This window comes from Sarcophilus harrisii, chromosome 4 (genome assembly GCF_902635505.1).
Source record: "Sarcophilus harrisii chromosome 4, mSarHar1.11, whole genome shotgun sequence".
Lineage (NCBI taxonomy): Eukaryota > Metazoa > Chordata > Mammalia > Dasyuromorphia > Dasyuridae > Sarcophilus > Sarcophilus harrisii.
Genome location: NC_045429.1, coordinates 333,866,646 through 333,883,956, shown reverse-complemented (window position 1 = coordinate 333,883,956; position 17,311 = coordinate 333,866,646). Strand labels below are relative to the sequence as shown.

Sequence of the window (17,311 nt, the reverse complement as noted above, 5' to 3'; positions counted from 1 at the left end):
GACTCAAAAAGGGAAAGCAGTGAACAGCCCTGTCAAGAGAGCCCTATCTTCTGGTCCAGGTCACAAAGTCCAAGTTCCTGGCAGGAAAAAGTCCTCAGTGCCAGTCAGTTTTACTAAGGGGATTCTCTCTCGGGAGAGCATATAGGTGAGGGCAGGCAGGGTGGGAGCTCAGGAGCAGGACTTCAGTAGGATATGGACAAAACAACCCTGGATCCCAGCAAAGTCTACAAACACTTATTAAACACCTTTGTTTAGTTATATCCTGCTCTTCCTGCTGCCATCAGGGATTTTCTTAACAAAGTCACTGGAGTCGTTTGCCATTTCCTTTTTCATCTCATTTCACAGATGACAACACTAAGGCAAAATTAAGTGACATACCCAGCCTAGTAAATGTCTAAGGTCACATTTGAATTTAGGAAGATGGGTGTTCTTGACTCTAGTCTTGGCACTCTATATACTATGCTCCCTGCTTTTATTAAGCACCTACTATGTTCCAAGTAGGCCCAGAAGAGGGCCTGGCACTCTATACAGTATACCCTCTAACTGCCCTCATTGAGTACCAATGATGAGGGATAGATATGGGGTACCTAAATGAAATTAGGGTTGAGGTCTAGGGGCAGGTTTGGGGTACAGGGAGTCAAATAGAGTTCCCCTGCAACCCTTTTGGATTCAGCGCAAGGATATGGAGTTAAATGAGGTCTAGTAGCAGCGCGAATCCCCAATAAAAGCATTTATTGGGCCGAAAAGCTAGATTGATAAAAGAGGTTTAGTATGGGGTTTGGAAGTAAGATTAAAGTATAGTTAAAGAAATAGGCGAAGGTAGCACCGGAAATAGGCGAAGGTAGCAACGGAAACAGGGTTCCCCGAGTGGACAGAGGGGGTCCCAGCTTGGCCCCTTTTATAATGAAGATTCAGCTGGAGGGGCCTGTGGGTGTAACCCCAAGTTGGCTCAGATCCCGGTGGAGCTGGGACAGGCCGGGATCTTCTATTGGAATTCAAAGGGACCAGGATTTGTGAATCAAAAGGTCCTAGACAGATAATTACTTAACTAGGAGGGCTTGGGAATCAGAAAGAAAGGAATCTTAAAGGGACCATACCCACATCACCTACTATGTGCCAAACAGGGGCCCCGTAGATAAAGAGGACCATGCCTGAAGTCTGGAAGGCTCATCTCCCCCAAGTTCAAATCTGGCCTCAGACACTAGGTTAAGTTAGCAACTCACTTAACCTATTTGCTTTAAAGCACTGAAGAAAGAAATGGCAAACCACTCTGGTATCTTTGGCAAGAAAGCCCTATGGGCTTCTCTGATCACAAAAATGGGCCAAGAGCTAGAGATACAAAAAAAGGGCTCTCAAGAAAGTCATAATCTGATGGGGGTGGGGAAGTGGATATAACCATAAGGTAGTACATCCAAGATATAGGACGAACTGGAAATAATCTCAGGAGAAGGCACACTGAAGATAGCAAGCCTCAGCAGCTCATTTTTCTGGAGTCTCAGTGCTTCATCCGAACATAAGAGTTGGACTGAGGGGATCTCAGACCCACTTTGTCTGCTGACATACTACAGGAGTAGCAAACGTCCTCCCACTTACAGCCCTATCTCGTTCCCTCCTCCCTCTCATCTCTTTTCAATCAGTCTACTGCGTCCATCTCACCCAGCCCTGGTTCCCACATCTATTGTGGGGATCTGGATCAGGGACAGCAAGGACAAGAGTGAGAGATGGAAAAACCGGGGAAGGACTGTTGGGGAGACAGTCCAGAAATGCAGAGGCTGGAACAATGTAACTGAGTTGAAATTCCTGGCTGGGGAGAGAGTCAAACCAGATACAAAAGAGATGTAAATCCCAGCAATAGCTTTCCCTAGTTTACTGCCAACAGAGGGGCCTCCACAGGGACTGACCTTTGGGCTCCTGGCCCTCAGGCAAGTAAGGTCTTTCCCCTTCCCCCCCCTTCCATTGGGATTCAGGAGAGCTAGGCCTTTTAAATGCCTTGCTTTGAGTTTCAGTTTCTTCCTAAATAAAATTAAAAGGTTGAACTAAATTAGGAGGTTGGACTAAAACAGCATCCTCACATTTATTTTGTGGCCCTTCTTCCCTGGGACTCGGATGGGGGAGAATTCTAGCTAAAGAGGGGCTGCTACCAGAAGCCAAAGTGGGCCTAAAGCCAAATCTTCAGTTTGCCAGCTCTGGATCTGACAGCTCCCCTTCTTCCAGAACTATTCTCAAGAGAGCAATCAACTAATACCCTGAAAGTAAATGGAAACGCCCCTCAGTACCCAGAGGTATTTGTATTTTAATAGGGAGACTCCCAAAGAAGACTCTGAGATCTAAAGGAATCTCTCCAGATGCCCCTAGTCTCCTAAAAGCCCAGAGGGATAAGGGAGCACTGAAGATGCTGGCTCTAGCTGGAGTCACCACCATAACCACAAGTCATCTTTGTCAAGCCAAGGAAATTAGGATGGATTCCCAAAGCCAGGAAAGCAGCTAGTAGATAAAGCTTCATTCTTGAAGTCAAGAGGACCCAGATTTTAACAGCTGTGACCCCAACAATCCCCCCCCCAAAACTACTATGTCCTGGCTTTGACATTTAATACTTACAAGCTGTGTGACACTGCTTCCCTCCCCCTCCCCCCAAAAAGAAAAAGATTTAACCTAAGTCCTACCACCTTCTACAAGAAACTTTTCCTGATCTCCCCCCTCCCCCACCTGACTGGTAGCTAGAGCCTTCCTCTCTCTACAGAGATTAACTCCCAACCACAAAAGTTCACTCATTTATCTAGTTATTTCTATGTTATCTCCCTCATTAGAATGGGAGAGCTAGCTTTTATCTTTATCTCCTGGCACAGAGTATAGTGAAAATTTAAGGACTGAATGACTTGATTACCTTAGAGTCTCATCTCTATCTACTTCAATTCAATTTCTGCATCACTAAAACCAAGCAGAAAATACTTTGTAAGCCATAAATTCTACAAGTGTCTGGAAGTCAGGGAATGGTTTCATTCTTTTTTTTGTCTCCCCCAGGGACTAGCACAAAGCCAGTTTTATGCTAGGTGCTTAATAAATGCTAGAATTGAAATTATTCTCTATCATCTTTACCTTCTCAAGAAAAAGAAAGGAAAAAAAATAAGAAAGAAAGAAAGAGAGGAAGGAAGAAAGAAAAAAGAGAGAGGGAAAGGAGGGAGAAAGGAAGAAAAAGAGAAAATCGGGCAGGTTATAACTTGGCCCCCTGGAAAAGGGATCACCCTCTTCCTTCACAATATCCCCCACACACCCTCTAGCCCCCTTAGAGGGAGGTATTGGCCCAGTGCCCCGATTCCGACACCACCCAGTCAGAAGGTCTTTGCCAATGCCCCTGCTTGGGGCCCCTCCTCCTCTCCAAAGACAAGCCTGCCAGGAAAAACATTCTCCAAAATCCAGACCATGACCCACTTTCTCACACACATACACACAGAAACACCCAGTGACCTAGGACTTTTGGACCAGGACTCCCCCCTCCCCCCCATCCCAGGTGTTCTTTCTACCTTAGCCCTCCCTCCCCCTCAGGATGTCCAGCCACTAATTGGAGTACCCGGGAGTTGAGAAAAGCATGTTTCTAAGGAAAATAATGGGTAAGACATAAGGGAAGAAAAAACCAGATTGGGGATAGAATCACTGACATCCCATCTTTGTGACAAGGAAGACAGGGTCTCCCACAGCCAGGATGTTACTATTCAGCCCTTTCCAGGTTTAAGAACAATTTTTAACAAAATGATGATGAGCAAGGGGCTGAAATCAAAAAGATGTTGCTGAAGTTTCTGGTCTAATTCTTCCCCCTCCCATATGGGAATGTGAAAAATGTAAAGAGTCCTCAGTTCTAGTTGGCTAAAGGGGTTTCTTAGAATAGGGCTAAAAGCAGACTGAGATGCAGATCCAGGTCTCAAAACCTCCAAAAAGAACCCCAAAAAGGAAGACATGGAACGAAGAAAAATCAGCATCACCTGGATGTTGGCGTGTTTTAGATTTTTGGAGAGGAGTGTGAGTGGAGTAGAGAGTGTGCTCCCAGGGTATGTTCAAAGAATGACCCTAAGGCAGGGAACTAGAGGGGAGCCCACAAAAAGCTCCATCTCCCCTGGCCTCCAGGCACTACACTACCCAAGTGCCTTCTACAGAAAGCAGTTTCCCTCTTTAAGGGTATCAGACTTTCATGAACTTAGTCGTGTGACTCTTAGGGGGCAAAGTCCATCTAAGAATACAACAAATCCCTCCTTACTTTAAATTGAATCCATTGTTTCCTTCTGGTTCTCATGGGTAGGAACTCAGACTAAAATGAATGGTCAAGCAGGGCCCTTCATTCCACAACCTCTTCCCTTCTCAGGGCCTCACTCATGGAGGCTTCAAGGCTTCTCAAAGACTTTCTGTGTAGCTCGTTTTGGCGTTACCAAATGAGATATTTCTAAGTGCCTAGTACCGTGCCTGCCACTGAGCAATCAATTTATAAATGCCTCTTTCCCCTTCTGACAATGGCTCCACAACTCTTCTGAGTCCCATTAACATCAGCACCTCCAGAATGAACACCGTTCGTATCAAAAAAGAACTAAATTAAAGAACTAAAGAGGGAGAAAGGCTTCCTCCAGAAGACTTCTGTGGTCTTCAGTTTCCAGATGGAGGAATCCCCTTTCCACATACCTAGTACCTATTGGCTAGGCAATGACTCACAACTAGGGCATGAAGCCTGACTCTCCCCTTCCCATGCCCCTGGGAAACAAATTTTCCTTCCCCTTCCAGAGTCTAGAGTATGCATTCAATCTCAGAAGTCACCAATTTAGCTTAGTTTTCAAGGAAAACCTAGGTAAAAGAGCCTACCCAAATGGACCTTGTTAACCAACCAGTACAATGATTATTATAATGAATGATTAATGTCTCAGTCTCCCAGATCTCAGTACTTTTTCCCAGTCTAGGCTCAGGAAACAATAAGGTCTACTCAACTCAGTTTACACTAAAGAAAATGGGAAGGGACTTGGGGAGTGGGGGGAGGGGGAGGAAAGAGACTGATATTTAAAGTGACTCTAGGTCTTAGAAAAGTCAGACTTCAGCCTTGAGGCATCCCGAAAACAACTTTTGCTCTTTCTATTGAGCCACTCCCTCCCAACTATGGTCTCAAAGATAAAGAGTCCCAAACTCTAGTGGAAAAATTGAGGAGGGAGAGGGAAATCTTCCCTTTACTTTTTCATATTCTTCTTGCTTTTAAGAAACTATGCCTTTCTCTTTTAAGTTTTTCACAGTATTTGAGCCCAAAGTCAAGTAGAGAATCTGAGAAAGAACCAGCTGGGAATGGAAGAGAAAAAAGGAATGAACATTGGAGGTTCAAAGTCCCTTCCACACCAGGTATTAAAACTCTGCCACACTCGTGGTTATAATCTGAGGACTAGGCCAGAGCTTTGAAGTTCTCTTAAATATATTAAGGAAACAGGGCAGAGGAAGGCAAACCTCCTTCCTTATATCCTAAATAAGAGAGGGAGTATTATTCCTCTCTAGAGATCATCTTGTTCCTTCCTCTGCTCCTAGACTAAATTACTTTCCTCATATCTAAGGGAAAAAAATTTTCACTCCCTTTTAAAGGTGCAAGGCAAACTCCTAGGGGTTACCCTTCACCATACGGGAGGGTAGAACCAAAAATGAGCTCTCATGCCCCAAATGGGAACCTACAAAGTTTTAGACCACTCCTGCCATCCCATCCTCTCTCTACAAACAGGAGACATGGAAAGTTAGAGCCTATGTTGCAGGAACTAAAACATACACCGTGTCACAGCTTGAAGGGAGGCATTTATTTATTCCATGCCAGTTTTCAAGTCCAGCTGTTTTCAAGGACCCACTCTGGAGCAGGGAGGGGGAAATAGCTTGACCACTAGGGAAGCCAGGATCCTCTAAACTATTCATTCAACTTCTGGCTTTCTTCAAAGTCCACCTTGGTCAGAGAGGCAAAGGGATATAGTCTTTTTGCCAGCTTTGATCCGGAAGAGACAGTAATAGAGGTTGTGTGCTTTCACGTAGGGGAAAGGGAGAGGAGGAGGTATAAGGAAGAGATACAGGGTCTTCCCAAAGACAAGACTAAAGTTCACTACACTTCCTCTTCCAGCCCAGGAAAAGGAGCATCAGGAGAGGGCAAATCTATGAGCCAGGAGGAACACAGGGCACCTTCTGGAACTCTCTATTCCTGACCTTACTTTTCCTTCCTCCCACTCACTAAGCAAAAAGGGCTCTCTCAGTTCCTCCAAACTGGCCGAGTTGGGCTCGGGGAACCAAGAGCACCTTGCGACTCAGCGCTGGATTAAGTGGGCACATCTTCTCAAGAGACATGACCCGGCACTGCCTTGCTGCCTTCCCTCCCCAAAACACTCTCTAACTCCAACACACAAGGAGCAAGCTTATAGAGGCCTACTGGCCAGCTAGTTCAACTCCCTCATTTAACAGATTAAAAAAAATTGAGGCCCCAGGAAGGTTCCAGTTCTTTGTCCGAGGTCCAGTAGCATTAGAATCCAGCTCACCTGATGTAGAAGTAGGGTTCTTTTCCCTACATTCCTTTCTGCCGCCCCTTCTCAGAAGGAAGGGGCCAGAGAGAAACCCCTATAAAGTCTACTGGACACACACCCCAGATGTCAGGTGAGGAGGGTACAGTGGATCTCAATTCCCATTAGGTTTCTCCCCTCAGGGGTCCGAGCTAACCGTGAGACAGCCCCTCACCAGGGTACAGAAGCAGACCTCTCCCTTAACCCCACTTTCCCCCGGCAGCTTCCCACAGCCCCTGGCAGGGACGCCAGCCCCCAGAGCTCCAAGGGCAAGTTCTGGCGGAATGGAGAACTTCACCCCCTCACCCTCTGACTCAGGGACCAAAGGGACAGCAAGGAAGTCGGAGCAGGAAGGGGGCGGAGGGAAAGGGGAAGAAACAAAGTGTCCAACGAGCTCTCCCTGCCCTTCCAAAAGAGAAATCTGCCAAAGTCCCGGAACAAACTTGGCCTGGAAATCCCAGCCCAACCCGGCCGCCCCTCCCCTCCCCCAGTCCCCCAAAGAACAGTTCTGGGGCGAAAACGAGAAGCACGGAGCAGCGAGGCCGGAAAAAGGGAGAGGAGGGGAGGAGGAAGAGATAGGAACCCGAGGTAAGAGACTAGGACAAAGGCACATGCCCAAGGTCGTCAGGTGGACGTGGCTCCGGGGGAACTACCTGGAGGGAGGAAAGGGAAGTGTGGGGACGTGCAGCATTTCCTAAACACAACTCGCAGAAGAGCGAGGAGGACCCAGACCTGGGAACAGCCATTCCCGCTCCCCACCCGAGCCCCCAAAGAGACTGATGGGAATCAGATGAGCAAGTTAAGGTGTTGGGGGAGGGGAGATTTCCTGAAGGCCACCCCCTGGGAAGGAATTTCCAAAAGGCCCCCTCCTCTCCCAGCACCGTTCTCCCCGATTTCTCGGGTTTCCCTCGGACTCCCTCCGCGCCCGCCGCCTCCCGAACCATCAGTTCACTCTTTGTTCTACAGCCGAGCTCCCTGACCCCACCTGAGGACAGCCGCCCCCCACCCCGTTCTCGTCCCCATCTACTCCAACTGGGCATCCAAAAGGCCTCGCGCCAGTCCCTGGCTGCGGGCTGCACCTAGTTGGAGGGCTTCAGCCCTCGGGGGGCGAGAGGGAGTCGAGGGGAGCGAGTTCCGAACCCGGGGGGGGGGGCGCGGGGGGCTTCAGTCCGCCTCTCCTGAGAGGGGGCTCTTAGCTAGGGACCCCCTCTTATGCCCACAAACACACACTGGGGGAAGCCATCCCTGTGCTCTCAGTCCCCGTCGCTGGCCCCAGTTACAGCCTGGAAATTGGGGAGAGGGTCGGACACCCAGAAGGGGCAGTGTCACGGAGCCCCCCGGTCTCTGCCCCGCCCCCCTCCCCCCAGTCCGGCGCTTCCGCCTACTTGGCGCTCAGCGCGGTAGAGGGAGCGGCTCCTTCCCGGGGCCCGGGGGGGGGGCCCGGGGATGAGGGGTTCAAGCCTGACCCCCCGAAAGTCCTGCAGCCTGCTTCCCCCACCCCTCCCTTCAGCAGCTGGAGCCTCTCCTCCGCCCCAAGCCCGCGCGCCTCCCGGAGCGGCCCCCGGACAGGCACGAACGCCCCCCAAAGAGACCCCACGAACAGAAGTGTCCGGCCCCAGCCCCGGATCCCCACCCCTGGAGCACGGGGCGCCCCCGGGCAGCCCGGGGCCCTTCCCCACGGAGATCCCGCTCCCCACAACTGTCCGGGCCGGCCCAGGACCGCAGAGGAGGCTGCGCGCGGCGGCCGGGCTCGGGCAGTCCTGCCCTCGGAGCCCCGCCCGGCCGGCCGGGATGCAGCCCGGGGGGCGGCCCGGCGGCGGCGGCTAGCTCACCTTGTCCAAACAGTTCACCTTCTCCGTGGGGTACACGATCTTGCCGCACCGGGCGCAATTGGGGTTCATGGCGGCGTGCGGGGCGGGCCGGGGGCGCCCGAGCTCGCGAGTCCGGGGCTCTCCTTCCTTCCCTTCCCTCCCTCCCCGGGCGAGCTGGGTGTCGCGGCGGCGGCGGCGGCTGGAGCTGGGGAACTGGCCTCCGCCTCCGCCCTGCTTCCCCTAATAAACACGGCCGGGAGGAGGGGCTGCACCGGGGCGGGGAGCGCGCGGCCGCCGCCGCCGACCCGGGGACGCGCTCCGAGAGGGGCCCGGGAGCGAGCGAGGCGCGCCCGCGAGGCGCGCTTACGGGGAGCGCGGGGGCGAGCCCAGGAGGAGGGGGGAGACGGGCCGAAGGGGGCGGGGCGGCGACCCCAGGGACTCCGCCCCCCATAAACTGGGGTGTGCTTCGGGGGAGGGGGCCTCTCCCTGTCACGCCCCTCCGGCAGCTGCTCTACCCAACGGCAGCTGCACCTTGCGCCTTCTGAGGCCCAGACCTCTGCCGGGTCAGGAACTTGACCCCAACCTCCAAGAACTCTCCGAAAAGCCTCTTCTGCAGGGTTCAAGCGAACTTCTGGTTTTCCCCTCCCGCCCACCCCACGGGGTCTGTAGCGGGAGCAGCAACGACCGTCTCTCACGGCTGAAAGGGGTTACTTCCAAAGTGCTGAGCAGCGTTGGGGGTATAGCTCAGTGGTAGAGCATTTGACTGCAGATCAAGAGGTCCCTGGTTCAAATCCGGGTGCCCCCTTCGGTAATTTTCTTTTCCTATAGAATTTATTATACGTGGGACCCGGCCTCAAGAACCCGGTCTTAAAATGACGCCATCAGGTTCGAAGGAAAAGGGAAAGAACGCTGGACGCTTTTATTGCTTCCATAATTGTGGATGAGTGAATCTTCCTGAAAAAATTATTCTCTTTGGCTTTCTTCCTGGAGAGGGCGGTTATCAAGCATGGACCTGCCCTCCCTCCAGTTCAAAGGCTTGGGAACTACAGAGCTACCTTGCACATCTGCCGCAAGCCCTCCGTTCCGAGGGCCGGGTGGGAGACGGAGAGGTCAGGCGTGGGTGGACGAGCGGACCCAACATGTTTTTCCCGATTATCCATGGCCTGGAGACCAGGTCGCGCTTCTCCACGAAATCCCCCGAAAGAACAAACCTCTGTTCCCCTTCCACTTCTTCCCATTCTCTCTACCCGTCTCTCTCTCCCTAGTCCCTCCCTTAGAAGAGGAGACAGTGGCGGTTTGAAGTTTCACTCGCTCCCAGTTAGTCAGTCAACCTTCATTAAATGCCTACTGTGTGCTAGTCACAATGCTAAACACTGAAGGAAAGAAGGGAGGGAGAGAGGGAAGAAAGAAAGAACGAAAGGAAGAAAAAGAAAGAGAGAAAGAAGGAAAGAGAAAGAGAGAAAGAAAGAAAGAGAGAGAAAGAAAGAAAGAAAGAAGGAAAGAGAAAGAGAGAAAGAAAGAAAGAAAGAAAGAAAGAAAGAAAGAAAGAAAGAAAGAAAGAAAGAAAGAAAGAAAGAAAGAAAGAAAGAAAGAAAGAAAGAAAGAAGGAAAGAGAAAGAGAGAAAGAAAGAAAGAGAAAAAGAGAGAAAGAAAGAAAGAAAGAAGGAGAGAGAAAGAAAGAAAGAAAGGGAAAGAAAGGGAGGAAGGAAGGAAGGAAGGAAGGAAGGAAGGAAGGAAGGAAGAAAGAAAGAAAGAAAGAAAGAAGGAAAGAGAAAGAGAGAAAGAAAGAAAGAGAGAGAGAAAAAGAAAGAAAGAAAGAAAAAGAGAGAAAGAAAGAAAGAAAGAAAGAAAGAAAGAAAGAAAGAAAGAAAGAAAGAAAGAAAGAAAGAAAGAAAGAAAGAAAGAAAGAAAGAAAAGAGGAAGGGAGGGAGGGAAGGAGGAAGAGAGGGAGGGAGAGAAAAAGCCTTCACCCATAAGGAGCTTATATTCTAATTGTGAGACAATCTGAAAACCTGCAAAACGATATAAATGGTATAGATTGGAAATCACCTCAGGAGAAAGGCTACATTTGTCCTCCATTCTTGAAGAGGACCATGTCTATCTACCATTAAGAAAAACTGGGAAAGGTAGAAGATGGGATTTTAGCTGACACTTTTGAAGGAAGCTAGGAGATGGAGATGAGAAAGAAAAGAGCTCGCGTTAAATTTAACAGCCTAGGAAAAGTAAAAAATATCATGCAGACACAAAGCATTTATTGTTACTATGTTGTAATTATTTCATTTAAAATTTCAGATAAATCAAATGCAAACTCATTAAAATATTAAACTGTTTTTTAATCTCATCACTACCACCTACTGCTGGGATGGCAATTGACTGCTTATATGGTTATAATTTTTATCCAGAGGAAACACAAGTGGAGAGGGAAGCGATAAAACCTAGATTCTCAGTAATCATTATTCTTTCTCTGACTACTCTTTTTACCCCCAAAAAAGGGAAAAAATAAGGGAAGGAGTAGCGCATGTTTCCTAGGTTAGAGGTCAACCGCGTTATTTTAAATCCAGAGCAAGACTGTCATCTCTCACCCTACCCATGGGAATGTGAAGCTGCATTCTTTCCATTCTCATCACTTTCCACCCAAACGTCGGGGAAAAAAATGAAGTTCCTTCAAATACCCTCCCATTCTATTAGGAAAAACACCCTCTCTACCCTATAAGGAGAACCAATATATCCAGCAGAACCATAGGGACTGACTTCTGAAATTGAAAATCAAGAGTGGCTAATTACCTTGTAAAAACTCATTCATAATTCGTCCACGTGCTTTTGCTTTCTACTCCCCCAATTCTCCAAAGCACATAAACTCATGACCTCATCATTTAGGACGCAGAAATTGTTCCTCTGATCTCCATCCCTTAAGAGGTGTTGCTCTTTACCTACTCCCTTGATAGTATTCCTGGTGAGGTTTGAGAATTGCAGAATTACTTTACCTGGAACCGAAGTATGTTTCCCTTCTCCCTGTCTTGCCTGGTCTTTTCCCAAAGCCAAGTTCACAGAAGTATGGGAAGGACCCAGAGTTAATCAATATTATGTGCCTTTTCCTCTAACTCTTCTGATTTCAATAAAGACTAAAGGAAAAATAAGCTAGGTTACAACAATTAATGTATATTATAAAATTGTGTTAGTCTGATACAAAGACAAAGAACAGTTCCTGACCTCAAGAAACTTATTCTTTTTTTTTTTTAATTAAAGCTTTTTATTTTCAAAACATATGCAAGGATAAATTTTCACCATTAACCCTTGCAAAATCTTGTTTTCCAATTTCTCTCCCTTTTCCCCCCCAACTGCTTCCCTAGATGGTTAAAAAATATATGTGAATACAATATAGGCATGCCTATTTATACAATTATCTTACTGCACAAGAAAATCAGATCATAAAGGAAAAAAATGAGAAAAAAAAATAAAATTCAAGCAAACAACAAAAGAAGTGAAAATACTATGTTGTAATACACACTCAGTTTCCACAGTCCTCTCTCTGGGTGTATTTGGCTCTCTTAATCACAAGATCATTGGAACTGGCCTGAATCGTCTCATTGTTGAAGAGCCACACCCATCAGAATTGATCATCTTATAATCTTTCTGTTGCCATGTACAATGATCAAGGAGCTTACATTCTATAGAGGAAACAATTTTGTTCTGTCGTTTTAGTCGTGTCCAGTTCTTCCCGATTCCCCTTGGGGTTTTCTTGGCAAAGTTACTGAAGTGGTTTTCCATTTCCTTCTCATTTTACAGGTGAGGAAAGGGAGGCAAACAGCTTAAGTGACTTACCCAGGGTCAACAGCTAGTGTCTTAGGCTGGATTCAGGCCTAGTACTCTATCCACTTCACTACCTAGCTGCCCATCACACACATTTTCTTTTTTTTTAAATTTTTTTATTATTATTTAATAGCCTTTATTTACAGGATATATGCATGGGTAACTTTACAGCGTTAACAATTGCCAAGCCTCTTGTTCCAATTTTTCACCTCTTACCCCCCCACCCCCTCCCCCAGATGGCAGGATGACCAGTAGATGTTAAATACATTAAAATATAACTTAGATACACAATAAGTATACATGACCAAACCGTTATTTGCTGTACAAAAAGAATCAGACTCTGAAATATTGTACAATTAGCTTGTGAAGGAAATCAAAAAATGGGAATTCAATGTAATGTTTCTTAGTCACATCACACACATTTTCATATTATAGTTTTATATACATAGATTAATAAATCTGTGGCTTTGAAACAGGATTTATCTGCATAAAACTCTGATATGCTTATGCCATTTTATAAAATAGATTTCCATTACACATATAATAAGCATATATTGTATACACACACGCACATATTTTTATTTATTTGTGCTGGCTACAAAAGGCCACCATGTAGATAAAGTGCAGTGTCTTAGAAAAGCAGAAGAGCATCCCCACATACTTAGTTTAGGCGAAGAAGGAGGGAGGTGTGTAAGAAAAATTTAAAACTACAATGCACTCATCATTACTATTATGACTATTTGCTACAGTTGTCAAAGCATCCCCTCCCCTCCCCCTGTCCCGGTGACTTAGGTCCGGGTCCACGCGAACGTGGCTCTGATTCTGTAATTCAAGGAATCCGGTCTGCGCGACTTTGGCCCCACCTTCTCCGAACATTCCGAGAAACACCGGGGACGGAGGGGAAATCTGGTGGGCCCGGACCAGGACTGGAACAACGGCCTTGAAGACTTGTAGAATGCCGGGTTTCCCAATCCCGCTCAGCCTTATCTCAGGCCTAGGCGACCATTTGGTCAGTTTCAATGATCACGGAATTCACACTCGGTCGGTTTTGTGGTTTGCGTTGTTTTTCCGTTTCCAGAACCGATTTAGTATGTGAAATCTGCCAACGAAAACGCAAAAGGGAACTCGCAGGGGGCACCCGGATTTGAACCGGGGACCTCTTGATCTGCAGTCAAATGCTCTACCACTGAGCTATACCCCCTCTGCTGGCAAAGCTCGCACGAGCGCCTTCCTGCAGCTGTAAAAAGCCTTGTGCTAAGTTCTCTCCGTCCAGATAGATTTTCCTTCAAATACTAGTTTTCCTAATGTATGCGCTAGACCTAAAATTCCAACCCTAAACCCACAGATTTTTTAAAATATCAGTTTCATCTCCAATATGCGCAAATTAAAGATAAAAATCCCCGTTCCGTCCGACTCACAAGATCTTGTGAGAGCATCTGAGATCAGGAAGGCTTCATAAATTGCAAAGAGAATAGATAAGGTATCTTATGATTCTCTGGTTTTCTCTTCTGGAACCCAGCCATCTTTCTTCCTCTGGACACTAGGAAAATAAACCAGGACTAGACAGATGCTGTTTCTCCCCATGTCTGCCGAAGAAAACAAAATCTGAAGTTCGGAGCAAAATAATCCTATTCAATATATAGTGGCTTTTTGCCTATTTTGCAGATGAAAACATTAAGACAGGCCATCAAGTCTTAAAGAACTACAGATCACCAAACTTCATGCAGTGTCTCTTTCTTTTTAAGAAGCAACAAATACAGTGACTTAAACCAAAAGAGAGAGAAAAGACTTGAATTACTTCTCAGTCTGAGACAAAAAAAATTTTATACTGTGGTTACATAGCAAGTAAGGGAAAGGCTTTGTGCAACTCAGTCAGCTATTCACTTATTATGTACTGGGACCATTTAATCCAAAAGGAAGAATAATATAGAGAATGTGAACCAATTCAGAGAAACAGATAACTAGTAATACAGGTAATAATTACTAGAGAATGGAGACATCAAACTGAGCTAGAGAAGAGGGAGGGAAGGAGGGAAAGGAGAAAGAAAGAGAGGGAAGCAGGGAAGGAGGGAGGGAGAGAGGGAAGGAAGGAAAGAGGGAAGGAGGAAGGGAAGGACGGAGGGAGGGATGAATGGATGAGCCTTTATTACTTGCTTACAGTGTACAAAGTGCTGTGATCAAACTACCAAAGAATGAATTATTTTATAGAGCAAGAAAAAATAATAACAAAAATCATCTGGAAGAACAAAGAAAATCAAAATTGAAGGAAGTCTAATACTACCAGATTTCAAATTACACTATAAAGTGGTCATCATCAAAACATATCTGATAGAAGATAAGAAAGTGGTGATCAGTAGAATAGATTAGCTATGTAATACATTAATAAATGGTCATAATAATCTAATATTTGATTAAAGATTTAAACCTTGATGGCAAGAACTTACTTTTGAACAAAAACTGCTGGAAAAAAACAGAAAGTAATCTGGCAAGAACATCTCACACCATATACCAAGATCAGCTCGAAATGAATACAGTTAGACATAAAAGGTGATAACATAAGCAAATTAGAGGAGCAAGGGGAAAAATTCTGTCAGATCTATGGATGATGGAAAAATTTATGATCAATAGATACTTTTACTTCATAGGAAGTAAAATGGATACTTTTAACTACATTGAATTAACAATATTTTGTACAGACAAAAGCAATGTAGCCAGGGAACCAGAAGGGAAGAGAAATTAGTTTCAAGAAGGGATCAGATATTGTAAAGGAACAGAAATTGGGAAGAATGTTGGTTTTTATGAATTTTTAGTAAACTTTGGGAGAACAGTTGTACTAAAATGGAGGGGATAAGAAAAGAATAAGCAGCAAAGAAATAATTATCAAAATTCTAGAGACTTGTACATATCTGAAGCTAAGGTGAAGAGGGAAAAACTGGCAATCACAGGAGAAGAGATTTGGATTTGACCATCTAGTCCAATCTTCAACCTCCTCCTTTACTGAAGGGCTGGAGGGAGGCGATTAGGAAAGAGAGACACTGACCCAGACACAGACACAGAGGAGATAACTAAGGGAGGAGGGAGGAATAAGATCACCAGACTTATAAAGGACACGTCTTCCTCTGAGATAAAAAAGATTTATATAGAGAGAGAAAGATTTGCAAGTAGAAATGAAGCTACAACACCTGATTATTTGGATATCAGGAAAATAAAATTGTAGGCCTTGTGCCAAAAGTGAAAGATGGGGAGGGATGGGGCTAAAGCTTTGTTATTGTGAGTAAGAGGGATTCAATGAAATGAAGAAAAAGATTGTCAGTAATTAAGGAGGATGCAGTTAAAGATGGTGAGCTAGATGAAATTTTCCAATACTCTCTAGCTTGAAGTCATGCTAAGTAATGAAAACTGACAATGCCAATGAACCAGGGTCAGGACTACCATTTTAAAGTTTTTCTCAGGGAAAGTTCCGTTCTTGGATTTTCACCATTCTTGGAAATTAAATAAATTAAAGCAGTAGAATTGAATTTAGACTCAAAGAACTTCCCAGCTGCCTTAACACCTAAGGGAAATGAAATACAATGTACAAGCCAGTAAAGTGGAGATTAGAAACGAAGAACTTCCTCCACATAAAGAGAGCAACAATGGAGGTCCAGCAGTAAGAAGAAGGTGCCCACCCTCCACCCCCGTCTTTGCTTTCCATTTGACCTATTGGTCAGGGGCAGATTCCAATTCTTCAATACCATCCCCCACTAAAAACTAGATTTTGCAAAGTAAGCAGGACAAGAAAAACAAAATGCACGCTATCTATAACAAACTCAGTGGCAAGAACAACCAAAAAAAAAAAAAAAAAGCTTGAAAAATTGAATTATGGTTTCTGAGTCTGGGAAAGTGGACTTAATTTTATTACACATATCAAGAATGTTCTGTACTTAAAGTGCCTTGTTGATAATCCATTTAAGCCACAACAAGGCGTTGTGATTGTGTAGGGGGTATAGCTCAGAGGTAGAGCATTTGACTGCAGATCAAGAGGTCCCTGGTTCAATTCCGGGTGCCCCCTTAAGGAAACAGCTTTTTAATCAAAGTAGTTTGATTAAATTCAGGAGTATTCTAATCCCAAATGCTTCTGGGACTGGTAATCCAGCCGACCCAAAGGCCAGAATGACATGGCAAGAAAACTTTGTAAAAGGGAGTCAGAAGAACATAATTAGAAAAGTCAGTCTCGGGAAGACTCCTAGGTCACATATCACCTGTATTAGAGAGGTAAGCGAATGCATTGTGCAGGACAAGTCTAATTCCTTTGATGCTTTAGGCAAGTGGAGATTGACACCTCGTGTGTGAGCTAGTTACCAGTAAAGTATAATCTCGGGCAGAGTGTATGGTGGAACAGGTGTAGACATACTTACACCACTGTTAATTCATGAAAATTACGCCGCTGGAACAAACACCTGCTCTCATATTAATAAATTACCATCTTAAAATTTAGAACAGTCACTGACATTCATACAACACAATTTGCAAAGTGACACATACATTATCTCACCTTGGAAAAGGTAAAATATGCAGTGGAAAACTGGAAGGATCCAGATGACATTTGTGGGGTCTCAGTCTTCCCTCGGAAGCAGAAAGTTGGAACCCTTCTTGAGAAGGGAAAGTTTTCCGTTTTATCTTATCTTCGCTTCTGACTTTTTAAATCTTTTTATGTGTGTGGATACCTTTTGTTTTGACGCTACCTTCATTTCTGAATATATATCTCTCCTCCTGCCCAGCGAGCCAACCCTTTGTTATAATTTAGTGTAAAATAAGAGATTACAAAGACAACAGAAACAGGAAGAAGAAGAAAAAGGAGGAGGAGGAGAAGAAAATTAGAAAAAAACCAATCATCCATTAACCGGATATGTATATTGATAATATACATATAATTAATTATAACAATTTATTCATTGATATGGAAATTATATTACAGTGATATGTCAATAAATTATTTGAAATTATACCATTCATAATATATTTAATAAAATGTAGTGTAATTTCATTTACATAATTAATATATTCAGACTCTATGATTTATATTATTTTGACAGATATAAATGATAAATTATGTCAATTAAACTGTCCATGCATAATTTTTATTGTGACTAGTGAGTTATTGCC

The 17,311-nt window shown here is 45.2% G+C and overlaps 1 protein-coding gene and 3 non-coding genes across 4 annotated transcripts in view; 2 read left to right on the top strand and 2 right to left on the bottom strand.

The window, feature by feature from the left end:
• The window catches only part of LASP1 (LIM and SH3 protein 1), a 59,524-nt gene extending 50,864 nt beyond the window's left edge, over window positions 1-8,660 (bottom strand). The window contains exon 1 of the mRNA XM_031966167.1: window positions 8,378-8,660. Within this exon, the coding sequence (XP_031822027.1) occupies window positions 8,378-8,446 (69 nt within the window). The 5' untranslated portion in view covers window positions 8,447-8,660. The remainder of the gene's footprint in view (window positions 1-8,377) is intronic.
• A 429-nt stretch (window positions 8,661-9,089) lies between these two features.
• TRNAC-GCA lies at window positions 9,090-9,161 on the top strand. Its single transcript has one exon. It is a non-coding gene; the product is annotated as a tRNA-Cys (tRNA).
• A 4,134-nt stretch (window positions 9,162-13,295) lies between these two features.
• Window positions 13,296-13,367, bottom strand: TRNAC-GCA. The gene has a single exon. It is a non-coding gene; the product is annotated as a tRNA-Cys (tRNA).
• A 2,778-nt stretch (window positions 13,368-16,145) lies between these two features.
• Window positions 16,146-16,217, top strand: TRNAC-GCA. Its single transcript has one exon. It is a non-coding gene; the product is annotated as a tRNA-Cys (tRNA).
• The last annotated feature ends 1,094 nt before the right edge of the window (window positions 16,218-17,311 follow it).